The 26736-nt window shown below is 49.1% G+C and overlaps 2 protein-coding genes across 2 annotated transcripts; one reads left to right on the top strand and one right to left on the bottom strand.

Moving 5' to 3' along the window:
• Positions 1 to 185: 185 nt before the first annotated feature.
• TBL3 (transducin beta like 3) lies at positions 186 to 10774 on the top strand. Its single transcript, XM_072878411.1, has 22 exons — positions 186 to 261; positions 357 to 408; positions 494 to 586; positions 864 to 911; positions 1209 to 1350; positions 1876 to 1960; positions 2412 to 2579; positions 2877 to 2952; positions 3385 to 3481; positions 3910 to 4106; positions 4488 to 4629; positions 5112 to 5170; positions 5714 to 5817; positions 6476 to 6626; positions 6758 to 6988; positions 7777 to 7847; positions 8260 to 8416; positions 8835 to 8893; positions 9390 to 9493; positions 9732 to 9803; positions 10230 to 10388; positions 10548 to 10774. Exons 1-22 carry the CDS (start codon positions 221 to 223, stop codon positions 10658 to 10660), a joined length of 2421 nt encoding a protein of 806 aa, XP_072734512.1. The 5' UTR covers positions 186 to 220; the 3' UTR covers positions 10661 to 10774.
• Positions 10775 to 12318: 1544 nt separating this feature from the next.
• On the bottom strand, positions 12319 to 24985 carry NOXO1 (NADPH oxidase organizer 1). The gene is made up of 8 exons (XM_072878374.1): positions 24907 to 24985; positions 15392 to 15472; positions 15203 to 15278; positions 14518 to 14698; positions 14061 to 14254; positions 13650 to 13763; positions 13240 to 13357; positions 12319 to 12973 (listed from the first exon to the last, which is right to left on the bottom strand). The coding sequence occupies exons 2-8, from the start codon at positions 15464 to 15466 to the stop codon at positions 12319 to 12321; spliced, it is 1413 nt and encodes a 470-aa protein (XP_072734475.1). The 5' UTR covers positions 15467 to 15472; positions 24907 to 24985.
• Between the last annotated feature and the right edge of the window lie 1751 nt (positions 24986 to 26736).

The raw sequence follows: 26736 nt of genomic DNA, 5'->3' as shown, positions 1-26736 counted from the left end.
CTCCGCCGGAAAACGCTCCGGGATGCGGGGCTGCGCCGGACCCGGCCGTCCCCGCCGCTGGGTGTCCTACCCCGCCATCGCCTTCCGCCCACACCAAAGATGGCGCTCGTGGCGTCCTCTCCCCAGCGTGGCCCCGTGCGTCACTTCCACGCGCCGGAAGTAGCGCCCTTCTCCCGTAGCAACCGGCAGCGCCGGAAGCGGCCGGCACGCGGAGCGAGAGATGGAGGCGGCCGCCACCAGCCCCGTGCGCTTCAAGAGCAAGTGAGGAGCGGCCGGGGCGGCGGGAGCGCCGGGGCTTGGCCTTCGGGAGCTTTGGGTTAACCGCCGGGCTGCGCGCCTGTCTCTTTTCCTTCCAGCTACGCCGTGTGGAGGAAAATCGAGCCTTTCTACAAAGGAGGGCGAGTCCAGGTACCGAGGCAGTGAGGGGCGGGTGGGGGAGTCCCCCCTCCCCCGGCTCCCTACGCCTTCCTGCTTCACCTCCCCTTTTCTCCAGCTAAACCGGGATGGGAAGTTCATGTTTTGCCCCTGCGGGACCAAGCTGAATGTCATCGATGTAGAAACAGGAGCTCTCCACAGCCTCCAGCAGGTGAGGAGACCCAGCCGCTGCTGCCCCGAACCGCGGAGGGTTTGCCAAGGTTCCTGAGGCGTTTTCCCGCTGTCCTTGGCTGTTCTAAAGCTCCCAAGAGCGAGAAGCGGAGGGGAGGATGAGAACGGGTCTAAACGCAGACGGATGTTATTGGCCTCGTCCCGAAGCGCAGCTGGGAGCTGCTGGCTGCGCTCAGCTCACGTAGAGACGGGAACCCCGAGAGCACGCCGCTCCGCGGGGGCTTTAACTGTGGGGTTTTTTCCTTTTGTTTCTATAGGAGGATGACGAGGATATCAGTTCATTTGTTCTTAGCCCCAACGATGAGGTATGTGTTTGCATCGTGGTTTTCTGTGCTGCTCTGTCAGGCCTCCTGATAAAGCCAGTGAACGCCGAAGGCTGTTCTGCGTGGAAGCGCCCTGCGTTTCCAGAGATCTCTGGGGAGTCTTCTCGGGCGCTTCTGTCTGTCTCCCGTTCTGGGCTCAGCTCAGCTGTAGGAATGCTGACAGACTGAGCGTCGAGTGTCGTAGCAACTGGCGTTTCTGTGCTTTGCGTGTGGGCGCTGGAAGAAATGAAAATCTAATTAGCAGTTAATCGTGCTTTCCTTCGCCTTGCTTTCGCGTAGATCCTCGTGACGGGGAGCCGAGCCCTGTTGCTGAAGCAGTGGAACTGGCGAGAGAACAAGTGCGTTCGCACGTGGAAAGCCGTGCACGTGGCGCCGGTTGCCAGCATGGCCTTTGACTCCACTTCAACGTTGTTAGCCACGGGTACGGTCCTGTTGCAGTGTCACACGATGGGAATGATACTGAGTGGCCCTTCTGCTTTGGAATAATTTAGCTCAGCCGGACACAGCCTGGGGTAGGGATCTCCTGAATTCGGACACAATCGGAGGAGCTTTTACTTAGATAGAAGTGACATCTTGACGGACAAAAAGGGATCCTTTCAACGTTCTAGCTAAAATATACTTAGTAAAATGCTGATAAAAATCAGGCATCTGTGAGACTGTAGTGTAGGTGTCCTGGTGTAGAACTGGGACTCTCGGAGATGGAGGAGGTCAGGCATGACCTGTAACTTAATTGTACTTCAAGTCTGACTGTGAGCAGTCAGGTTTTGCCCAGCTCTCCAAAAGCGTAAGGCGCTCCGTGAGCTTCTCTTGGTGTGGGTGGTTGTTATTGGATTCATTTTTCTTTCTGCTGCCTTTGCAACCCATGAAATTTTACAGTTGCTGATGTGTTGGACCTCCTGTGTCTCTCTCCTACGTAGTTCATTCTTAGACGCCCTTCTTTTCCCAGGTGGCTGTGACAGCACCATTAAGATCTGGGATATGATCAAACAGTACTGCACACACAACCTAAAAGGATCTTCAGGAGTTGTACAGTAAGGACGAGGCGTTTTTGTCAGTCGCTGGTGTTAGCGTGGTGCTTGGACGCTGGGATTGATGTGAAATGTCTTGAGTTAATAGAATGTAAAGGCCGATTCCGAGCAGGTTCTGGGCAATTCTGCTTCCCAGTTCTGGAGATGTCTAGTGGAGGAGCAGGGCTATGACTGACTTTAGCCCAGAGAGGAAGGAGTTTGATCAAGGAATTTGTTGGGAGCTAAATTGAATACCTGTGCTTCAAGAATGCGTAAGACTGGCAAAGATCAATTGTAAATTTTCCTGGTGGGTGGCAGAGGGATGAAGTCCTATGAAGAAAGTCCTGGTATAAATTCATGTCAATTAATCTGTTGAACTCTTCGTGTAGAATGTATATATATTTAAATGTTGGGCTAACGCCAGCATGTCAGATCGTTTATTCTGTCCTGTTCAAGTGCATCTCCTTCTGTCTAGCCTTGTTGAGTTCCACCCTGATATCTCCCGTCTGCAACTCTTCTCCTCCTCGATTGACTACAAAATCCGCATCTGGGACCTGAATTCCAGCAAGTGTGTTGCTATGCTGGACGGCCACTTCAGTGCTGTCACCTCGCTGGCGTTTGCAGATGGAAACACGCTCATTAGGTAAAACCTTGCAGAGGCTTAGCCCTCCTCTCCCGCTCGCCCTGCCTCCTGCCAGAGACCGGGCGTTTCTGTAGGGTCTGGGAAGGTTGTCCTGTGAGGGGAAGGACTGCTACAAGTGTTCCGTCTCTGCTTGACTATACAAGCGAGTGACTGATTTTGTGTTTCTGGCAATATACCGTGCTGGCACGTGGAAGGCTGGTGCCTTCCTTCATATGGGCCTCTTCCCACAGTTCCAAATTGGCACTCAGAGCCGGAGTTGAATGGATTTAGCACTGAAACTGCTCTTTTAAATTGCAGTTCTGGCCGTGATAAAATCTGCATGGTTTGGGACCTGAAAACCAGAGAAAGTAAACGAACCGTTCCTGTCTACGAGGTGAAATTGCGTTTCGTTTATTCCTTTGAGATCCTTTGTAGTTTCTAGGTCACGGTCCTATGGCACCTCTCCCTCTTTAGGTTCCTATATATTGTGAAATCAGGTTTCTCTCCCTTGTACTTTCCAGAGACCTTAAAACTCTGTGTCTAGAGCTGTTTCTTTTCTTTCTCTCCTTGCTTGGTGTGGTTGTGCCTGGGCAGTTTGAGGAAATATATGCCTCCGCTGCCCCAGTGCTGGAGGAGGAAGGAAGGACAGTCATGTAAAAACTTTGTTCTCTCGTTGTATCTGCCTGCCTGTCCTCAGTAGCCGTGCAGCCTGGGGCAGTGGGGTGTGTGCGTCTGTTGGCACTAGCGGGCTGTTGCACGGCTCTGGCTGCTGAAACGGGACTCTGGTCCCTTGCGCTCAGCTGGTGTTTGGCCAACTCTCTTGCAGAGTGTGGAAGCTGCCATCTTGTTACCTGAAAAAGGAGATTTCTCTCAACTGGGTGTGAAGAAACAAGGGCTGCACTTTGTCACAGCTGGCAGCAAAGGTGAGTGGCCTGGCACGTCACTGCCAGATTTGGAGGCTGAGGAAGGGCTGTACCTAAGACACCGCGTTGCCGTTATTCCTGGGACGTGCGTTCTTTGCGTGGCAGAAGCCTCGGGCTGAGCTCCTGAGGGCGGGAGAGCAGAGCCTTCTCCTGAGTTCATCTGACAGTAGTGGATGAGCAGGATTGATCAGGCATGCTGTGGAGCTTTAACTATATATGTTTTCAAACTGCAATAAAGTTTGATTTGGACTGAAGAACAACAACTTTGTGGGCCTTCATGCCACTGTGGTTGGAACTCCTCGCAGTCCTGCCTTAAAGCTGTGTAGCTTCCTCCAGGAGGCAAGGCCAGGGTTTGTTTTATATTCTTTGGACAATCACTGTCTAAAACAGTGGCTCTGACAGATAATTTATATCATCATTTGTGTTAGGCATCCTGAAAGTTTGGGAAGTTGCCACAGCTGCTTGTGTATATACCCAGCCTGTGCCCTTTGAGTCGAAGGAGGAGGCCAGCGAGCGCAGTCTCACCCAGTGCGTGCTTGTGCCTGAGAGAAATGAGATTGTCACGGTGTCCATGGAACACAACATTGTTTTTTATGACGCTCAAACTCTTCAGCTCAGGAAGCAGGTAACAACCCTCAGCCTCCCTTTTCCTCTTCCTTTATCCATATTTGAGGATCAGCTCTGCTTCTGGTGAAAGCTTTGTCCAGGAGTGCCCTTGTCTCCTGCCTGTTCTTGAACTGTTCCTTGGTTACAAGCCAGAAAGACAGTTTCACTGGTGGGGTTGTTTGGAGGAAGATTGCACAGAGACAAACATAGGAAAAAGAAAGCAGAGCGGGCCTAGCCAGAATTCCCTCCTGTGCTCCAGCTTGTGTGTAAAAAAGATTTTTACATGCAGTATTAAATGAAAAGTAACAGTAACGCAGCCTCACTGAGCCTGGTGCCGTTCGGTACTTCTCTAACCAGCTGACTTTTCCCTGTTAAACTGTTTCTGTTCTGCCATCCTCAGCTTGCAGGTTACAACGATGAGGTTCTGGATGTGAAGTTCCTTGGGCCCGGTGATTCTCACATCGTTGTGGCTACCAACAGCCCTCAGCTGAAAGTGTTTGAACTGGCAACATCACACTGCCAGATCCTCTATGGCCACACAGGTGTGTGCGTGGTCAGCTCTGACGTGGGTGGGTGGGAGATGTACAAGTATTTCTTTATCCAGGTTCTCTCACAACTCTAATGTGGGCACCGGAGTCCTTGAGTTCTCTCTGGAACAGCCTCACAACAAGTTTTTGGAGTTGTGTGGAGAAAGGATATATTATGCTGTCCTGGCTTTGCAAACACGAGTTTTCTTTTTCCGGGTCTGTCAGTTCAGGCCCTTTCACTAGCAGTGAGAGCAATTTAAATTGGAGCTAAAGATGTAGGTATGTGAGCGCGAGCTCTGAAGGCAGTTTTGTGGCTGCAAGTGACAGACTCGCACCAATGCCATAAGCAGCCGGTCACTCTGTAGTGAGTGTGGATAGGTTCCCGAGTGTCCCAAACCTGTCCCCCGGTCAGTAAGCGGTGGACTCTTCGTGCATTTCTGTTGTCTGATGTCAGTATTACTTTGCATCCAGCTGTTTTTTCTTCTTCTTCCGTTTAGAAACAATTCTTGCTTTGGATGTCTTCAGAAAAGGCCTGATGTTTGTCAGCTGTGCTAAGGTGTGTTAGTTTTCTTCATTTAACGAAACTCTTAATTTCTAGTGATCTTTGTGGGCAGAGTTGTATTTCTTTTTGGCAATCCAGAAAGGGCTTTTGTTCAAATGGAATTCCTGTCTGCTACATACCCCAAATATAAGCTTTTTCCACTATCCCTTTTTAACGTTGTCCCTGGGGGAAATGTGATTGATTGTATTTTATTAGCCTGAAAGGAGATGTCTCATTCTCCAAGTACCTTGGTCTTGCATCGGAGTTCAGAGATGTTGTTAGTGTGAGACTGATGGGGAGCTGTGTGAAAAAAAAAAAAAAGTGTTGGAAGAAAAGGTGCCAACTGCCCCGATACACCCAGAAATAAACCTCCACGCTGGAATCCCAGACTGCAGCGCACCCTGCTTGGCTGCGTCTGCCCTCGCTTGCTCTGACGAACGCAGGCAAAGGTCCAAGCTTGAAAAGAAGTGAATAGTCAGGCTCACAGATGTGGTGAATGCACGGGGAATGGATCACTTGTCAAAAAAGCACGGCAGTTTCTGTCCTCTCCTGTTACAGGACAAAAGCCTTCGAGTCTGGCGGATGAACAAAGATGGAAGGGTGATCTGTGTTGCCCAAGGACTGGGTCATGCGCATGGGGTAGGGGCTGTCTCTTGCTCAAGGTAATAAAAATCAGGCAAGGGTTTACCTTTGCCAGTGTGAGTCACGGCTGCTTTGCTGATCCTCAGGGTGAATGTTTTGGTGGATGCCTGCCTCTGTTTCTCATTTTTGCTCCCAGCTTGTCATGGTGCTCTGAGTTTGAAGGAAGGATGATTTTTTTTTTTTTGGATGCGCATCTGTCTCTCCATACGTTGTGAAGTTTGCATTTCTTTGTCAGTCTAACTCCCATTTGCCTTAAAGAGCAGCAGCTGGATAAGTTGCCAGATAAAGCTTGAGTGATCTGGAGAGGAGGGTTGGGGAGTGAAGGGAATGTGTCTGCGAAGGTGCTTGCTTGAATAGCATGTCTGTTTATCAGCTCTTCTCCTTTCTTCGTGCTGCCTAACAGTCTGGAAGCCCGGCTTGCCTGTTCAAGAGCTGCAGTAATACCTTTGTAAATGAAGAGAGCTAGCAGTGCTCTTGCCTCATGTCTGAATTGCTGAGGCTATCCCAGGGACCTAAGTAAAATGGAAGAGAGCTTGAAAAAACATTGAAGCACTCTGTTTCACGTCCCAGCAGAGTGACTGAATGCGTATAGATCCCAGCAGGGGAGGAGAAAGCCTTTTCTGTGCAGGGGAAGTCACTGTTCTGTTTCCTTATGCTTGACTTTTTTATCCCTTTCAGGCTGAAAGAAAGCTTCATAGTGACCAGCAGCCAGGACTGCACAATCAAGATCTGGAATATCCCAGAATCCCTGACTTCCAAAGCAAAAGCAGCCTTGATCTCCAGTCCAGAAACCCTCCACGCAAAAGTCACCGAGAGGGGTCATAACAAGGTAAAGCTCCACCTGACGTTAGAACATGCTTTTAGTACTTTAATCCTTTTCTCCGGTGTTGTACCCTACATTTATTACCTGTCCAAGAGCTTGTGTGACTTGTACTCTCTGTACTTGTGTGACTTCTCTAGGACATAAACAGCGTGGCAGTTTCTCCGAATGACAAGCTCGTTGCCACAGGCTCGCAGGATCGGCTGGCCAAGCTGTGGTCCTGTTCTGATTGCTCTTTGCTGGGTGTCTTCACTGGACACAAGCGTGGAATCTGGTGTGTGCAGTTCTCCCCAGTGGATCAGATCTTGGCCACCTCTTCAGCAGATGGGACCCTGAAGCTTTGGGGTCTTCGGGACTTCAGCTGTCTGAAGGTAACGAGGACTCGGACTGCCCCTTGCTCTAGGCAACCCTTGCATGTAATGGGGATTGATTAAGGCTGCTTTAGAAAAGCACGTGCTAGTCAGCGCAGCTGAAATGTAGCAACGTGGCCATGCTAAAGGAAGAGCTATCCAGGTCTAGCCTTGTTCTCCAGGATCTTGGATGCGTGAGCTGCATGCAAAGCTCCACGACAAGAACATCTGCCCGGTGCTCAAGTGGTCTTTCCTTTATAGCTAACCAACGAGCAACGTGGCTCGTCGCAGGGGAAAAGCACATTCAGGCTATTGAAAGAAAGGGAGCTTTGCCTGACACAGCTGTGGCCGTGAAGGAAAACCACGCCAGTTTAAATTTCAGCCTCGCTCTTCATAGAACTATCTTTGCAGTCCAGTAGTGTGTCACTAAGCCGATGAGAAGGCAGTTGCTCCTCTGTGCCATGTTCCGCCCAGTAGCGTTACCTCACTGAATGGGAGCTTCATGCAGCGGCAGGGGAATCAGCCTTTAGGGGAGACAGCCTATGCGGTTGGCCTCGCCATTCAGACCATTTGCAATATGACCTTGGGCAACAAGTTTTAAGCAAGCAGGTCGTGTGAAGAAATGCTATGGGGACAAGTCGTTTCCTACTGCCCTTTTAACCTACGGCAAAAGTCCCAAGGATAAAGGCTGCTTTTTGGCACTCACCTATTTGGGCTTTAGGAGTAAAGATTACCCTCTTGAAAGAGGACTCTCTCGAAAGGCCTGGCAACAACTCTAACACTTTTGAGCTTCCTTGCTTTTTTTTCAGACCTTTGAAGGTCATGATGCCTCTGTACTGAAGATCATTTTTGTAAGCCGAGGAACACAACTGCTCAGCAGGTAAGTGCCTGCACCAGGAGTCTAGAGGAAGATGCCAAAACCAATCAGAAGAGAAATCTCTTAGCTGATATCAGCTGCAAGAGGGAAGAGTCTTGTGCAGTGGATTTAGTTTTGGAAAGACTGATAGGAAGATGCCGTGTTTATGCCAAGCTTTCTGCAGGGGCTAACTTTTCTTCTTCTTCTCCAGTTACGCTGTAGATTCTAGTTAGCTGCTGACGTCGCTGGGTTGGCGACACACGCTTACAGCTAGGCAGAGCTGAGGGTGCATCTCGCCCTTGACATTTTTGGTTAATGCTGCTCGTGTTTGAAAGGCATTGCAATGGGATGAGTTTATCTGATATTTGAGGTGGGGCAGAGCGAGAAAGGATCCATCCAGTGATTCTTTTTGTTGTGTTTTGCTCTTTTCCAAAAGCGGCTCCGATGGTCTCTTAAAACTCTGGACAATTAAAACAAATGAGTGTGTGAAAACGTTAGATGGTCATGAAGATAAAATCTGGGGTCTTCACTCTAACAAGGAAGATGATATGGTTGTGACAGCATCCAGTGACTCCTGCATCACGCTGTGGAAGGTACGGTACGGGGTCTGTCTGTGTTTCCTCTCTGGGTTAGTAATCAGAACGCAGTTGGAGAGCTCAGAATCCCAGTGGCTTGTTCCTCGCTCTTCCAGCGTGACACGTGCTCTCCTCATTTTCTGCCCTTTGAAATTGGGTCAGTAAGGCATACCTTGGGGTTTAGGGGGTTTTTTTGGCCATGCTGTGTTTCCCCGGTTGATGTTGTAAAAGGAACAGCAGATGGGCCTTAGCAGCCTGCCGGGCGCTGGTGTGCTAAAGGTGGTTTGGAGGGAAGTTGCGACTTGCTGGATTTAACACTTAAATTACTTGACCTAGAGATCTTGCTGCGGAACTGGTCTCCTAATCACTTGATGGCTAAGTAACAAATCTGTATTAAAGCAAGATTTGACAAAGTTGTATCCTGGTTTTTTTATAGGATGTCACTGAAATTGAAGAGAAAGAAGCGCAAGCTAAACAGGAGGAGCAGATTATGAAGTAAGTTGATCTTGTGCAATAATGAGCTGTGAAAGGCAGACTGTCCAGTGAAACCGTCCACGCCTGCAGCCACCCCGCTCCGTCTAATCCCAATATTACATCATTTAGCTATTTAGAGGCTGTCAAGGCACAATATTCTCCTCTTCTTTGTAGTTTATCTTTAGTTCCTGCAAAGCCTTGCTATAATACTGTCACCTTGACAACTGACTAGTTTCATGTTTATGCACTGCTAAGATAAGCAAAGTCAAACCTACTTTCACTTTTTCCTGCTTCAGCCAGCACTAAATAGTTCAGGGAGCCCTTGAACGTGCCAGGGTAATTACCTGCACAATGAGGGCACTGAGGCAAGCAGTATTAACATTGGCAAGCAGTATTAACTTCTTGGCGTTAAACCTCTGCATGCTATTATTGCCCAGTCTGCTACTTTTGGTATAGTGGTTTTTTGCCCACCAACCAAATCTTTTTCTCACTCTCTTGACCCTGATTTGTTTTCCAGAGAGCAAGAGCTTTCTAACCTGCTTCATGAGAAAAGATACCTCAAAGCTTTAGGGTTGGCAATCTCTCTGGATCGTCCGCACACGGTGTTGATGGTGGTCAAAGGTGAGTCCACATTGTGCTCTGAAGGCATTTTTCTGCCCTTTCTGCTTCCCAGAACGTCTCTTCCAGGTAGACGAAGACTACAAAGTCTAATTGTCTGAAAGCCTCAGTTTTCCCTTTCTTTTATGACTCCCGTTTTCCAAAGTGAAACCACCCCAGACAACAAACGGTCTCCCTGCTCTCAGCCCACGGCTGCATGGGCTGGACTCTTGCATGGACTCTTCCTTTCTCTTTTCTGCAGCCATCCTCAAGGAAACTGACGGGAGAAAGCACTTGGAAGAGAACATTGTTCAGCTCCGGAAGGATCAGAAAGGTTTGTTGCAACATGGTTTAAGTGCTAAAACCTTTCAGGTTAGGGGCTTGTTTTCTCAACTGAAATTAAAAGGAGAAGAATCTCTCTAGACGCAGTGTTTACCACTGAGCTCCCACCGCCCTCAGGCAGGACGGCTGCGCAGGGCCAGCTGCTTTGTTCTGGTGCTACTCGTGATACGCACCAGCAACTGCGCTGAGCTTGTGCGAGTGGCTTTGCCCGGCCTTACCGCTGCCTTGTTTAGGATGTCCCTGTGACGGCTCGAGAAACGGTTCTCTGTGCGCTTGTTCTGCCCCTCTGGGCTCATCAGCCACACTGTGTGGGAGCCGAACCGCTCTGTAAGACGGAAGAGATGCTTTCTAACCTGGCATCTCCTGCGTGCCGGCGCCCACGGCACAGCCAGCCTGTACAAATTTCCTTCCTCCCTAGAGGCGGTGTTAACGTTCTTGGTGACGTGGAATACGAACTCTCGAAACTGCCACGAGGCCCAAGCTGTCATAGAAACCCTCCTGAAGCATGAAGCACCGGACAGCCTCCTGCAGTACTCGGGCATTAAATCTGCTGTGGAGTCCCTGCTGCCTTACACCGGTGAGTCATGCTGCAGGGATGGGCTGCGAGCCTCAGGTCTCCTCCTGGGTTGTGAGCATTCCCCATTTGCCTTGCTCGAAGGAGAAGAGAGATTTTTGCACCCCGTTCCGGTGAGCTTTCTCTCCTGCGATGCTAACCATTGGATTTCTCTCTTTGCAGAGCGCCATTTTCAGAGACTGAGCCGATTGCTCCAGGCCTCCATGTTCATTGATTTCATGTGGCAAAACATGAGGCTGGCTGATGCAGCCCAGCAGGAGGACATGACTTTGTGACCCTCCTCCAGTTGCTCTTTCCGGAGGGGAGAGTCTGAACTGCTTTCCTGCAAGGTATGGCAACTGGACTATTCCTGTGTTTTATAATAAATTTTTAAAGTTTAAATTTCTAAAACAAGTCCAGCATTCAGTCTCCTTGGGGCTTAGTGAGAGGAAGGCGTCATTCCTTGGGCCAAGCTGTGGTTTCCCTTTGTATTTTCACACCCTGCATTTTCAGACCCGGACACTTAAACAGCACTTAGTTTGGAGAAAAGGCAGAGGCTCTGAACGAGCAGTTGGTCTTTACTGGGGCTTTCAAGACTTTACAGCGCTGGGAGACGCTACTGGCAATGTCGTATCGCACCCCAGCGCCCAGCTGGGCAGTGCCTGTTGGTCACTGTGTCTCATCGCATATTTTCTCTGCTCGGACAAAACGCAGCCTGGGCCAAGGCAGGTTTCTCACCTGTGCCCACCCCGACTGTTAGCGCCTGGGAGGGAAGTAAGCCCCATTTTAATTCTGCAGCTAGCACATTTTTGAAGTATAAAAACCAAGCAGTCTTCATAGATACATATACATGTATTTTATTTTAGAGACAAAAATGTATAAAATTCAGAACAACATAAACACCTCACAAGTTGGTTAAATTTCTTGTTTAAAAGAAATTAACAGATACCTGGGAGAATAACAAGAATTAAAGGTAGCAATCTATGTAAGAGTCATACGTTTTCCTATAACTAGTGTTCTAACTCAATTCTAGGAAATGAGTTTAGGATGAGAATTGCTGTAAGTTTCAGTCACTGTCACACCTCTTTGAAAGGGGAATGTTTTGTTCATAGAAATGAGCTCTGCCCCCCTTACCCAGCCGGGAAGCAAGCTGTGCTACAGCCATTTTTGTTTCTGTGCCTGCGCAGACATCACTGTAGGGAAGGGGCAGAGGTGAGGTTCCTAGCCAACAGGTTTTTTTGTTCTTGCAGACATTCAGCAGATCCAGCCAATTCATATATTCGATGGCCAGTTTTCCACTACCCAAGTTGATCTAATCTTTAAAAAAAAAACCAAACCACCAAACAAACATAAAAAATCCAAGAGTTTAAAAATATATATATAAAATAGGGGGCTATTTACATGGCTGCACCATCCCATCCCCACCCAATACCAATAATTGTGGCTCTGGATTTCATGGGTGACTCTGAGTCACTCACTCGGGGTTTCGCTCCAGGGCGGCTGCAGCGCTCTGCCAGCTAGCCCTGGCGTGGGGAATAATGCAGGAACAATCGTGAAATTTTCACATACTACATTGCAGGATAAATACCTGCCTGAGGGAGAATTAACTGAATCCAAAGCGATCTCTAACTGACACAGGAGCTACCCGATCTGCAGCTGCCCTGACTCGCCTGATAAGTTAAACCACTAAATCCCTTCCCGCTAACTCCAGTAAAGCCCCTCCTGGCTCCCCGGCCTCCCGTGCAAGCTGCAGCAGGAATCGGTGTTACCCAGGGAAGCAACGTTTGCGTGCGTGTTCTGTCAGGATCTAAGTGTCCTTAGAAAGCGACGGTCCCAAGCCCCGACACTCCCCGCGCCACCGCCCACAGCTCCTGCGGGACTTCGGCGAGGAGGGTGCCTGGCTTTCGGCCGTGGTGCTGGCCCAGGGCCGGGTCCGTGCCCCTGCCCGGGCGCGCTAGTGCATGCTCGGGAGAGGGAGCGGAGCCTGGAGGGCCGGTCGAGAGGAACACTGCTGCACGGCTCGCTTCGTGACGGTGCTGCACCTCTGGAGGATCTCGTGGGCTGAGGGGCGCACGGGCACCTTGGGGGCACAAGCAGCCAAGTCTGGGTCAGTGAGGGAGTAGCTCAGATCAGACGCAGATGACTCCACAAAGCCAGAATCGTTCCTGTCCTTGTGGGTGAGGCGTGGAGACTTGCTGCTGTGTGCAGCCAAGGCATGCCCCAGGGGAGAGCTCCTGGCCTGCTTCACTTCAGGCAGAGATCTTGACAAGTCAGGCTTCCAGCTCAGCCGGCTGTCCCCCTCGCTGCTGCTCCCCGAGCTGAGAGACGAGCTGTCTGACTCCAGGTCTGGGGTGGAGCTGGCCCTGGGCAGAGACCTTGATCTGCTTCTCGGAGGGCTCATGTCCTCTTCAGTCCGGTCAAGGGAAGAGGAAGCCTGCACCCTGCGCTGGCCCGCAGCCTCACCTCGGGGCCGGAGAGCCATTGGGGAGGAGCAGAGGTTCGGGGTGGAGACGTTGAGCCCACAGCTTATGATGGTCTGGAGCTTGTGGTGAGGATTCTTGTAGGGCTGGAGGCACATGGAGGGCACGTAGCCGGTACGGCCGTTGTATCTGAAGGGGAAGGATGAAAACCAACACTGAAAAGAGCCCTTCTCCCAGCTCAGGCCAAGGGAAGGGAGCAGAGCACCTGGGGGAAGCAGGCGAGGACTCAGCCCAGTGCTGGACACTGGGCATGAGGAAAGGGAAACCGTCCCTAGCCAAGGGCAGTCAGCTCGGGGGGAGCTCCTCGTGCCCCGCTGGGGAGGAGCGGGCAAGAAGCACCTGCAGCAGGTAACCGGCTCCCTCGGGGAACGAGAGCTTCGGAAGAGCCTCCTTACCGGATCAGCCACCAGCCATCGTCAGACTTCCTGACCACCTCCACAACAACGCCGTTGTTCAGCGAGAGCTCGTCTGCCTTCTGGGACTCGTAGGCCCGCACAACAAAGTACAGGCTGCCTGCAGGGAGAAGGGGGAGGTCGTTTTTGCTTTGCGGAGAAAATCCCTCCATCCCTGTGACCGACCCGCTCGGCAGCCCTGGGGAGCAAGCGAGAGCTGCATGACAAGTGTCCCTGTAGGTGAGTGATTTGCTCAGAGACCCACAGCTGATGGCAGAGCTGATCAGAAGAGTGAGAGCTCCAGAGATCCAGGCAGGGACTCCAAGCAATGGTTAAAGTAGTGGGGGTTTTTTTACAGAACTCATTTTCTGAAGGAGGAATGTGGTGTCCCAGGGAGCCAGCAGCAGACTTACCCTCCTCGTTTGAGCTCAAGGCATTCTGGATGTCCTCGTGGGCGTCAATCTCTTCCAGGTACGAGGCTGGGAACCAGGCTATCTGCTTGTCTGCATTTTCCACTAGCCACCATCCTGCAGCAAACAGCAAAAATAAAGGTTTTTAACAGCCTGCAAGTAGACAGATGACCATAACGCCTGGGTAGGGGCTGCTCTGCCACCAGAGACAGGAGGGACACTCTGCAGAGCAGCTCAGTGCCTGGCCGATGCCATGCTGATGCTTTGTTCTTTCCTTCCGTGTAAATCCTTGTAAGCACGCCACAAGTACAAACACCCACCCGCACCCGTGATGCTACCGACTTGGCATTTGCCAAGCTATGAATCAATCTACACCATCCATCCCTGACACTGAAGATCCCCTGTCACACATACCAGTCATGTCCTTGATTAACACTTCAACAATTTCCTTCTTCGCGACTTTGAAAGTCGTGTTCTTTGTGTCTTTTGTTTCAAAGGTTTCGATGCATCTGTAGCTCTGGGATGCCTGGGGATGTGTAATAGAGGAGAGCTGCTGCTGTGACTGGTTTTTCTTTTCCCCTCCAATTTCTGATGGTATGATCACAACACTGAAAAGTAAAAGTTTAATATCATTTTACTGAAAACTCACGTGGAAGATTGAGTTTAGTATTAATGTTGGTAAAATCATCTACGCAGCAGGCCAAGAAAAGCTTAGGCATCAGAAACAACATAAGCATGCATTAAAGCATTCAGTAGAACTTCCATGCTTTGCTGCCCTGGAATGTAACTTGTTTCTCTTCTACCCATATTCTATAACATTTCTGTTTCATGCAGACACATGCAAACAAAAAATACAAATATGATTTCATACCTGTTTTCAGGAAAGGAGGGATCTAGGTCTTGGGTCTGTGCCTTGAAAAACTGAATCACATCTTCACCCTGGGAGATTTTAGCATCCGTTTTCAGCAGCTCCTGGGAGTAAGTTTCCAGCAGTTTCAGTATCTCCAGGCACCTGTTCAGCTTCCCACTCTTCCTCTGCTTCACATTTGTATCTTTAAAATAACAAGAGCAAAGTTGGTGTAAGACAACAACGGATCTGGATGCCTTGAGAGCAGCATCTTTTGCCTGAACAGGGGGGTGCCCTCACCTGCCGCCCTTCCCCGCACAAGCCCAAACTGTAAGAAGCCGAGACGGAAGCTGCCTCTGCCTCCCTATCCTTTTAATAGCTCCTGATACAATTTTTGAATATCTAAAATTTATCTTTGTTCACACGTAAATGTTGCAAGGAGCTCTGGGCCCATATTTAAAATGTAATATTAATTTACCAAGTGAAATTATCTATTAAAAAAACCAAAATCTTTCTGGGTTATTTTAAGGCAGTAATAGAGCCAAGCACACTGATGTAGCCCAGCTGTACCATGCCACGAGCAGGAGCGAGCTGTTAATCTGTTCCAGAGGAGGGTCAGACTCAGAGACTGAAGTCTATGTCATCGGTTACGACTGTTCCCGACAGCTCTGTTGTGTTTGTTGGTCCGTCAGAGATTTGTTCTCCTTACCTTTAAACCTGGGTATTGTCCGGTCAGATCTCCTGAGTGAGCCACTCTCGATGGGGAATTTTCTCTTCAGCTCTTTCTAAAAGCGAGGAGGAGGAGAGAATAGCGATGCTTCGCAGTCCTGACACACGGCTGGGCTCCTTCCCCCCTCCCCAGGACGGGAACCCTATCTTCAGGGAAATATTCACTTACATGGAATCTCTTAAAGTCTTCAAATGTCCGGTAGATGAGAATGTTGTTCTGATCTGACCAAGACACAAACATCATGTAGTTCTGGAAAAATAAAAGGGACAAAAAGTGCATTTTTTAAAATTACAATTTTCAATATTGGATGCTTTCAAGCAATGGGCATTTGCCAGGACCTGTGGTTTAGTTCTGGCTTCAGGTTGCAAGACTGTCACATTAAAAAAATTCAGTTAAACATTAGACCTACAAAAATATTTCCTTAATTTTAGGGCCCCAAATGGGTAATCATTGTTAAAACCAGACAACATTTATGACACTGTGAACAGAAAGACAGCAGAATCGCAGATAACCATTTTCTTATGATATTAAGACCATTAAAAAACAAGTCCAAGACCCCTGTCCTAGATCACAAGCCTCTAATTCCAACACTGTGGGGAAATGAGCAAGTATACCCCCTGTAAGGGTAATACAAAAAGCCATCTAGTTTCCCAATTTGTAAATATTGAAGGAGAAAAAAAAAATCCAACAAAAAACCCATTAAAGTACCTTCTGCTTTCTGCATTGCATCAAGCCTACAGCCTTCACGTCCACTGGGTACCTGCTGCAGCTCATCTTCCCCGAGCCTGCTTCTCCTTCCCCAGGGCAGCTGGAGGCTGAGCAGAGATGCGGCTCCAAGCACGACTCCAGTGGTTAAATAACGCTGGAGCAGGAGGCAGGGCGCAGGCGTTCCCGTGCTTCCTCCTCCACCCAGTAACGCTGGCAGAAATTCCGTAATTTGGCAAACTACCACGTGCTTTTTACCTGCTGCCCTGCTTTTAACATGCAAATACTCCCGGGTGCAGATGGCGGGGGCATAGTTCAGAGAGCCGGGGAGGAGAAGCATCTTAGGTCACGTCCCTACTAGAATAATGCCGGGAAGCGAGCCTGGCCCTGCGGCCGGGTGTGTTCATCATCCCTGAGTGTCGGGGAGGTCGGTGGGGCAGCAAGACCTGCTGTGATCTGAAATACATTTCCAGGGATGGACGTCTTGTGTTTATGGCTGTATTGCACGGATGTGCCTGTCGGAGTCGCCTGCAGCTTGGGCTGCGCTCACACCAGTCCCAAAAACTGATTAAGAACGTGGCTTGTTGTAAAGTACAAATTAGGGGCGACTTGACGTGTGCCAGCTGTTACAAATCTCTTTTCTTTACTGCTCTGTCCCATCTGCTGAGATACTTCACTTCAAAGGGATTTCTGGTAGCTATATCGATGTTTGCATTCTCTCAGAAATTAACGGGGGATGCTGATGCCAACATTGCCGGAGCGAAGGATGAACAAACACGTCCCCTGGGGTGTAACTTAAAAAGTCCCAAAGCTTCTCAGGTGTAAATACACGATGGAGACTCAGCTCCGAGTGCCTTGTGCTCCATCCTGCTTCAAGCCTGGTGCCCGTACCCACCCAGGGCAACCAGCAGCTCTTCCCATGGACCAGCTCCTCGCTGCCCGGAGGCACTGCAGGACCCGTAATTACGGCCCTGGAAAGCCTGTCCTTTCACTGAACTGCTGCCTTTAGCGTGCCTCAGGTTATGACTTGGCTGATGGGCATCCGTGTGATCAAACCGCCTTCTCCGTCCTCCCTCCCCCTCTTCTTTGATGAAGCCTAAATTGAATCATTGTCATTATTGGAGCCCAAATTGAGAGGCTCAGCCCTGCCTTCCCTTTCATTTTCCAGTTACACCTGGTCTCTCAAAACCCTCAGCAACAGCTGTGGATGATTTTTGATCTACCAAAAAACCCCCTCAGAATATGAATAGGAAGCCAAACAAGATTCCTTCTGGATAGCCAGAAAATACAGCGAGCAGGGCCTTGGTTTGCGTTTCATGAGCACGTGAGGTGGCTTCTGCACAGCAGGATGGCAGTTTCTGGGGACAAAGGAATTGTTTTCGTTGCAGTTTGATCTGTTGCTGCTGGCTATCTGTCCTCCGTTGGGAAGGGAAAGTTATACAGACAGCACTTTGGTCCTGTGTGCAGGTTTGGTGGGAAAACCCCTTCGATGGCATCTCCAGGGCACTTCCTCGCTCATGAAGCCAGACAGGAGCTGCCCTGCGGAAAGGCGATGCAAAGCAGCTCGCTGCCTCCAACGGTCCCGGAATCGGATCCTCCATCCCTCCGTTCACAGAGGGTCCAGTAAAAGCACATGCTGTTCATCTACCTGGCTCAAAAGATAAGGTTTTTATGGAGAGAAAGGAAATCACTTAATCCAGCGAGTTTATTCTTTACGACCGTGCTTATTTAGAAGCTACCAGTCTCTGAGGTGGCAAAACCCTTCACAACTCCCTGTCCTCATACCCACGCTCACAGGCCTCTCCTTGGCAGCCAAGCTGGGGCCAAGCTCACCTTTACATGGCTCTGTTACGTGGCTTTCAGAGAAGCTGGAACCAAGACTCTCAACAAAGCACATTTGATTGGTTTCCTGTCTCAGAGCAAAACCAAAACACAGTGTATTTCCACAAGCGTAAAGGTTTAAACGTATTTACCCTGAATGGGAAAAGCCAAAGACAATTCAGATCCTAGAGGAGCTGCAATCTCTGTACGCACAGGAGATGGCCGGGCAGGTTCAGACAGCACGTCGCTCCATGTCGGCAGGTACTGAGGGTATCGGTGAAAACAAGAAGAGTAGGAAACAGCCTTGGTTTTGGCAATTGCTAGTTCCAAAGGCTTTGCCATATTTTGCCATTCTCAGGGAATTCAAGTAAAAGCGGGGGGCGTGGAAAACATGTAATGAACTGTTACAACAGGAAGGTGAAACTACATGGAGGTTTGCAAGTCGCCTGAGGCTGAAGAGCCAGCCATGCAGTTTGGAGAGACGATTTTCTGGGGGAGATTGGCTGGTGGCAGGGATCTCAGATAAAGCAAAGTATGAGCAAAATTACTCAAAAGTCTGTAATTAGTTCTTGAGAAAGCATATTGCAGAAGCAAAGGTCGCTGCAATGCAGAACAGAGGTGGGGGAGAACGGCTGGGCACTACTCAGAGATAACAACGCTTCTCAGAGAGCTCAGTTCAAGGCTCTGCAGTTGTTACAGCAGTGTCGTTGCCTTGTTGTTGTCAGGTTTGATGTCAAGAAACTGTCCACTCAAGAGATTGATCTAATGAGTCATGTCGTTTTAGTCTAAAGCGATGCTGTCCGTGAAACCGAAGGAAGGGCCATGCCAGATTGCCTCTGGATCAGCACAAGCGCTCCTCAACAGCGTTACTGCACCTCCTTCGCAAAACCCTGACGGGTCAGGGCCATTTCGGTTGGGAAGGATGGATAACTGATTAGAAGAGGCCACTAATTCCACTTCTTTGCTGGATACATTTGAGCGCACTTCTACAAAACCAAAACGCCGTTTCCTTACATTGTCAAGTTTACTTTGCGTCTTCTACCACTTCCATATCATCCCGCCATAAATTGGTACCTCCTTATGTGTAATTATTAACTGAAGGGTAGAAGTAGTCTGCCTGGAAAAAGTAAAACTGATCAAGTATTGCTGGGCGCTGCTATTTCATCATCAGTATTTAGTTAACATAGTTTTTGAGGACAGCAGTTACTTTTTTCTTTAGTTGTTTTCCAAGGTACAAAAGAGATCATAAATTAACAAGTCATATATAGGAGCGGACTGTCCAGCTTTGACAAACCGAGGAAACACAAGTTTTCCTCCATGATAACTGCAGACGTTTTGCAGCCCGCTTCAAGAAAGCCATGCATGCCTGGCAAAGGTGGGGCTCTGCCTCCTGCTACTCAAGGAACATCGCTGCCGCCATAAACCAGCTGCTCTGGGTATACGAAATACTGTTTGTGTCACAGAAAGTGACTAAGGCAAAGTCATGGGGAGTCACACCAGAGCCCCTGCCCCAAAGAGCCCACGGTCTGAAGGACAGGGTAGATCATCCAGCAGCTTCAGGGAGTCCCCCTGGCCACCCAGGCTGCCCACTCTGCTATTTCCATGACAAGACCAGCTTCCCTCCACCGAGTGTAAAATGTCCATGACAAATAAACCTTGAGGATCTGGTTTTCTTTTCATTTCAGTATGCATCGGAATAACTTGATCCGGTGTGTTTAACCGGAGTAGAGCAGCCTAGGTGGGACAAGGGCCTGGCCCAATCCTTCACTGCATCCCACGAGAGCCAGAAGTAGAGTTTGAGGGTGCGGATGCTCGGGGGTAGCCAAAGGCAGCTCTTCACCAGCTCCACCACCGCCATTTTCCAAGTCTAACAAGCAATGGCCTTGTCACAAATGCACACACACAAAAAAGAGAAGGAGTCGTGTTATGAAGAGCCTTTGCCACGTACAGAAGTCAGGTCCGGGCTGGTTAGTGACCTGTACATCTCATGGCTGCAGATGTGCGGGACTCTGTATCATGCATTTCTCTTTCTATGCCCAGCACAGGAGGAACTGCTACTGGCCAGACTCACTGACCAGGAAAAGGCAAAGAGAGAAAAAGTCCTCAAACCGTCCTTGAGATACTAGGCTGCAAGAAAGAGATGTGGAAAGGAGCCGTGGAGGGCCCTCTCCTGGAACGATGCCGGTAGGAGAGCTTCATCTTTTCCCACCATCACCTTCAGGATCAAAACCTGTTCTTGAAGGTCACCTGCGATAACACATGACCTATCAGCACCTTTAATGAAAAGCCCAGCTGCTAAAAGCTGATTCTAAGAGTACAAAGAGGTTTTAGACTTCCAATAAATAAACAGACCCTTATTTAAAAATAAAAAAAAATAATCAGACACCGGAGTTGACAAAAATATCCTTCACCTCATAAACAAAGGAAGCAGTTGAACTTTCACACAGGCTGGGATGAGAGATTTTGCAATATCGAATCCAGAATAAGGTATTTCACTTCCTCCTAATTTCAGCAGCTGCTGCAGGCACTAAAGCGTTTTTCAGTGGCCAGGTGAATCCGATTCAGAAATACTTTGAGCACACACAGCAACGCAGAACTTCTCCACCCCCAGAAGCGGCTGCATTGCAGGAGCTTCAGAAGATGCACGCCCACCTTCAGTGCAGGGGTTCACTAACTACTCATGGGCAGATTTACTTCATGATAAAGAGTTAGGGCTTGAGCGTGAAGAAGAGCCGTGGTAACCGCGGCACTGTGGGTACAACAACGGGAGCTGGACGGTGGGTATCTGCACCGGGGCTGCGTGCAGGACCTTCCTTTCCAGGTGATGAACTTGCCGTGTCTGCGCAGCACCAAGAGTGCATTTTGCAATACCTGCAAGCGGTGTTTTCATTCAGATCACAGTGAATTGCTGCAGCTTGTAACAGTTTTCTCCCGCTACAGAGACCAAAGATCCATTAAGGCTGAGCATGTTTCTCTGTTCTCCACCAGCTCAGGCTGGTAAGGCAGCATTTGCTGGAAGGAAGAAAAAGTAATTTTGCAGTGCTGCTACCTGAGCTGTCTTAGATACAGTCCCAGCCAGCAAGGCCTCCTACGGTGGTGCTGGGAAAAGACAGTGCTCATTTTCTACAAGCCCTTGATCTGCCTTTTCCACAAGGAAACAGCACGCAGTCACCGTGGCTTTGTGAGCCAGCACATGGAGGGGCACATCAGGGGCTGGCTTCCTCAGGCACTTTCATTCTCCTCTCTGCTCCATGCCTGTTTCTGCTTTCCTCTGCCACCCTCCCACCTCAGCATGAGTCCCACTCCTTTTAATCTGCAATCTCCTGCAATGGACTCGTGCCCAGGGCATCCCTGGTTATTGCCCCCATGCAGGAGACCAGGGATCAAACTCCCTCAAACCTCGCACCGGCCGGCTGAGGGGGTGAAAGCAACAGAGCAAATTTTCCCTGAAATGCCCCTGGGATCCAGCCGCTCAGCCCAGGGAGAAAGCAGCCTTTTCCAGGAGGTTTGCGTGCTGCCTGGGGCATGACGGACAGGCCCCCGTTTACCGAGCACTTGTTCCAACAATTTCATAGCTCCTTTGTAAAAGTGGCATGCTTTTCTAAGGTTATGCAAAGGACAAAAGCATGATTCAAGAAGAAAACTTCCAGGAAGGATGAGAATGTAATGTAAGCTGCTGCAGGAGAAAGTTTCCTGCATCATTTCCTAGAGAAAACAACAAAAAACCCGGTGTTTGATGAGTGCGTTGTGTGGTACGAGGTCAAGACAGCGGGTGTACATGCTGGGACCCCGCTACGGGATGTGAAGGGAGATGGAAGGCAGGGTTGAGTTTCCAAGGGGTTTCAAGCCTCAAGGAGGCTGTGCCTCCACAGTGCACAGCCTGTCCCGCACACTCCGAAATCCATCAGGGGAAAATCCCAGCAACGCAACCTGTACGGCCAACGGCAAACGAAGCAAGCACCGGTGAACGTGTAGAAATACTGTCTTCACTTGGGCAAAACTGATTTTTACTTCATGCTGAATATGGTAAAGTCTGATCAGAGACAAGACCGTTGTATTCCTCACAGATTAGTCAGAGAAATTCTCATCCTATTCTTACCCTTTCCTCATTCCCCACTGCCATTGATAAGCAGAATATACAAAGTCCCTTATCTCTCCTGGGGTTTCCACCAGCACTGGTAGCTCAAGTTAAAAGTTCACCTTTATTTCAGAGCGAAGACAAGATCTTTGTGTTCCTTGCCCCCCTTCAGAAAACAGGGAAAACAAGATGTAATCTTCACTCAAAAGCCTGGCGGGAAGAAGAGAAATGTGGAAGGACAACTGTTGTTTCATTAATGTTTAATTCTTAATGATTCAACATGTTCTCATAGCAACTGTTATCTGAGAAAAATCTCTTCCTCCACCACTGATTGAGACTTACTACTGTCCACTTGCTTTGACCTACTTCTGGAAACAGGAAACATCCCAAAATCAGGGACAGCTGCATAAGGATGAGGAAAAAGACAGAAACCACCAGGTTTACCTGTCCTGTACAAGACAAGTGATTTTGAAAGCACAGCTCTCATAACAACAGGGTCGTTAATTTTTAGGAGACAAAAATGGAAGTCTCTGGTAAGGAAGGACCCTCAAAATCCACATGGGAAACAGCATGCTACAACATTTTTTAATGAACTTCAAATAGCATCTTCTTACCAAAACAGAGTGTTCCCATCGTGCAGCCGGTTCTGCTGCAGCAGCAGAAGCCCCTGTCCCTGCTGGAGCCCACCCTGAACTCTCCTGGCGTTCACAGAGGGCAGTCGGGCCAATCTCCTTTCGCAAAGCCAAGAGGAACGGGAGCTGCTTGCTGAAAAGTTTGTGCTTTATTTTTCAAGGGCACAAAAGGAAAACCCCAATTTTGCTGTGTTTGAGCTCCGAATGCATTAACTGATTCCATGGAAGCTCGGAGAGAGTCTGGGATGTAGGAGACAGACTGGAGCACAACACAAGCGTCAGATCACTGTCTGTACCAACTTGCAGAAAATAATTTGGTTTTCTCCCTATCCCTGCCATTGCAAATATATACACCGCTACTTCTGAATTCTCATTTTAATCAGCAAGAGGATCCATGCGTAAAAACGGCACAAACTTTAAAATAACATACTGCAGCCTCTGGGTATAGACCCCCAGATTTGAGCAAGGCAGAGTCTTGGTATACTCTGTGCGAAGTCTTACACCCCAGACTGTTTTGAACAGATTTTAGTAGTTCTGGATGGATCTGAACGGAGATCGATGTCTCACCCAGTGTGTCAGTATGGCAGCAGGCTCCTTCCTGATGATTGGGAGATAAATTCATGCCTTGGGAAACTTCGCAGGTGATGTGTTTCTTGTATACAAGCAAAACTGTTCAATATGATTCACTTACCTGGAAATAGACATTATTTTTTTTCGGCTGCTATTTCCTAGTTGACTGTAATTTCACAAACAACTGCATGACTAATTCCTGATGCTGGCTTTGTAACTGGTTGGACTTTAGGCTGAGATCCTTACATGTAAATACAAGTCAGCTTCCTGTTGGTGTATTCCCCTGGAGAGGGCACCAGTTACATCGACTGGAACTGTCTACAAAAGCATCTCAAAAAACCTGATAAGAATCCTGAGAGGTATAGGGTAAATTTTTCCAAAGAACTTTAAATAAATTCATGAAAAGTCAGTGGTGTTTAGGTTCCTAAACATTAAATGAAGTTCTTCTTCATTAAATGAAGCAGAAGGCTCTGAGAATATTATTCCTTGTTCTCTGGGCAAAATCTAACTTTTTATTGCAGTAATGGAGCAAAACACATGCCAGCAGGCAGTCCGGGCTCACTGGCTCTGCAGGCTATTACATTTCTATACAGTCCCGTTGCATCCTAGAAGGTGGGCTGTAAGGACAGCAGCAAGGGTTTTGTCCTCTCTATGTTAGTTAAGCCAGTTATCTTTGAAAATTAGCAGCCTTTCTGTAGATATAAACCCATACATAAATGAGCATCCTGCTGTAGCCTGGGGTCACACTGCTGGGAAAAGAGCTGCGTGAAGCCTCCTTGGGGTCACCCCTCCTTGGGGTGACCCATCCTTGGGGTGACCCCTCCTTGGGGTCTCCTCTCCTTGGGGTCACTTCTCCTTGGGGTGAACCGTCCTTGGGGTCTCCTCTCCTTGGGGTCGCCCCTCCTTGGGGTGACCCATCCTTGGGGTCTCCTCTCCTTGGGGTCACTTCTCCTTGGGGTGACCCGTCCTTGGGGTCTCCTCTCCTTGGGGTGACCCGTCCTTGGGGTCTCCTCTCCTTGGGGTCTCCTCTCCTTGGGGTCTCCCCTCCTTGGGATCACCCCTCTTTTGCTCAGGAGCTGCATTTAAGCTCAGGCCTTTGTCCTCGCCTGAAGCCCACTGTGGGTATGCCTGTGCCATGCATTTTGCCCATCCTGACTCAACTTTCTGGCCGCGGTGCAGTGGGGCTCAGAGGGCCAGGGGGGTGTCCAGCCCCAGGGGAGCATCCGGCCCCAGCTGCCTCCCTCGTGCTAGAGAGCGAGCAGAGGGATGTGTATCTGGCCTCAAATATGGATCATCTCCCATTGCCAGCCCATTTCTTCTTCCTTCCCCGTGCACTCACTGTCAGCTGCCAGTTCCCAAGCTCTTGTTTAGCAATTGCCAAAGATAAGAGCAGAACATCAAACAGCAGTCTTCCTCTAAGAATGGCAAACACACCCTTTTCATTTTCTCAAGCACAGGTTTTACTAATGCTTCCTGGTAATTACTGTAATTGCTGTCCTGCACATTACCCTATTCCAGTCACAGATTAAGCGGCTGTTAGGAAGAGGCACCTATTCAGTAGACTTCAGTGAGCCTGCTGTCGCAGACATAAGTTATTGAAAAATAGGTGCTTTGTTGGCAGCACCCACACCCAGCACCCCTGCAAGGTGCCACTGTCAGCAGGCGCCTGGACCACGCACCAAGGAAGCCTCGGCCGGGCAGTGCGGGATGGAGCCGTGCTTTGCTCCCTGCCCCCGGGAAGCAGCCATGCTTACGAGGGGTCTTTGTTAGGAGCTCATTTGGTAACAGGCTCTACCACACGGCCAGCTCCTAAATCACAGTGCTGGAACCAGAGGGCTAGGTGGGAGCGTGCACCACGCCGGCCTGCCGGGGCTCACCGTGGATTCCTTTGGCCGCAGAGCTCCGTCCGCGCCGAGCTCAAGCGTCGCTCGACCGTGCTGCAGCTTCTCCGCCTGGTCTGAGCACCCTCAGGCAGGCTTGGAGCAGACGGGGCAGCAGCGGTGCAAGGACATGCAGGGATGCTCCAGTGTCACACGATACCGGCGAGGGACACACGGCTGAACACCGGCACCCATCGGGACCCTCCACAGGGCATCCACCAGGCTCCTACTGGGACATAACAGAAGGGTTGTCCAAGGGAGAGCAGGAAGGAGGGCTGCCGCGTCCTTCCTCTGCTCTGCGCCATGTTCCTTCCTTCGGACGGAATGAATTAGTCTCTGTGCTTGGATTCAATTAGAGACAGTAAAGTGGATTTCCTTGCTCTGATTTGAATCTGAGCATCTCTCCATTTTTTTCCTCGCCTGCTTTGAAACAAGATGATGCTGGCCGTGAGGGCAAATAGAGAAAACTGGGAGCACCTTTTCCTAAAGAGCCAGCTCTGCTCTTACATCCGACCAGAAAAGGGGCAGGGGGAGCAAGACTGTGCACAAATCCCTCCGTAAGCAACAGCTTCTTTCCAGGTTATGAACCTTTTCCTTTTAAGTAAAAAGAAAACATGCTTGTATTTTAACTAACTCAATAAATGAAATCACTAACGAGAAAGCAAACAGGCTGTTAACAGCCGAACAAGGAGATTGCTTTGACTTAGAAACATCTCTGCAACTATTTAATTGCTTGAAGGCTAAGCAATAAAGCACTGCAGGAAATTCCCCGGGTCTCTCTTCCAGATACCAGCATATCTTGTTCCCTGAATTAAAAAAAAAAGAACGAGGTCAATCACATCATTTAAATGTTTATTGGTGGATAAGGAAAACAAGCATGAAGAATGCCTTTTCCCCTACTTTATCTTTCCTTCATGTGTGAAATTTAGATATATAGTTGTGTATAATTTTAGACAAAGCTATTTCAGTAGTTCCTATCAGATACTCATCTCTCTTCTCCTTCCCTCACGAATATCAGCAAAGAAATGTTCTCATGAAATTGCAAATAAAAAAATATGAGGCACTGGTAAATAGGAGGCCCAAAGATGGAGATCCAGATTATCAGCTCAGTGCTATGCAGACCAGGAAACAGATCAGCCATTTCAACGTAAAGCACACTAAGTTTTGAAATCTTTTCGAAGGCAAGCCTTTGAAGCATTTTCTCTAAAATGATGCATTACCTACTAAACATTTTACACCATGCTGTGTTAAATATATCAGAGGATAACAGCTGCAAATGAGCAGTATTTTTGCAGCAACTTTCATACAAATTGTGTCTTTGCAGAATTGGTGGCACAACAGCCCTTAACATCAGGCAAAAGACTCAAGACGCATTTCAAATAGGCTATGAAACAGCCTGGAAGGAATAGGATGTGGAGAAGTACAGCTATTTGTAGGGGCAGGAGCTGCTAAGGAGAAGGCTCCCAGGCCACGACTGCCTGACGGGCCAGGAAAAGGGCTGGTGCTGCCTGAAGGGGAAGAGAAGGAGGGAGGGGAGGCAAAAATCTATCCCAGCCAGCCAATACAAGATTTCTTAAGATTATATTTTTGTCCAGCTCCATCCTGGCCATACATTTGTTTGCATTAAACAAAATAATCATATTTTTCACTTGACCTGCAGGACATGAAGAGGTGAAAAGTGGAAGTGGATACAAAATTCATGTTCTAGAGTGCATTGTCCACAGTGGGAGACTTATCCTGTGGCCTCAAAATCTCTAGCGTCAAGCCAAAAAGAAGGAAAAGAACAAAGCTGTGCTGCCCTTTGACTTTTCATCCTCTGAACCCCCG

Source organism: Ciconia boyciana, chromosome 13 (genome assembly GCF_034638445.1).
Source record: "Ciconia boyciana chromosome 13, ASM3463844v1, whole genome shotgun sequence".
Classification (NCBI taxonomy): Eukaryota; Metazoa; Chordata; class Aves; order Ciconiiformes; family Ciconiidae; genus Ciconia; species Ciconia boyciana.
This window is presented reverse-complemented; position numbering and strand designations above follow the sequence as displayed.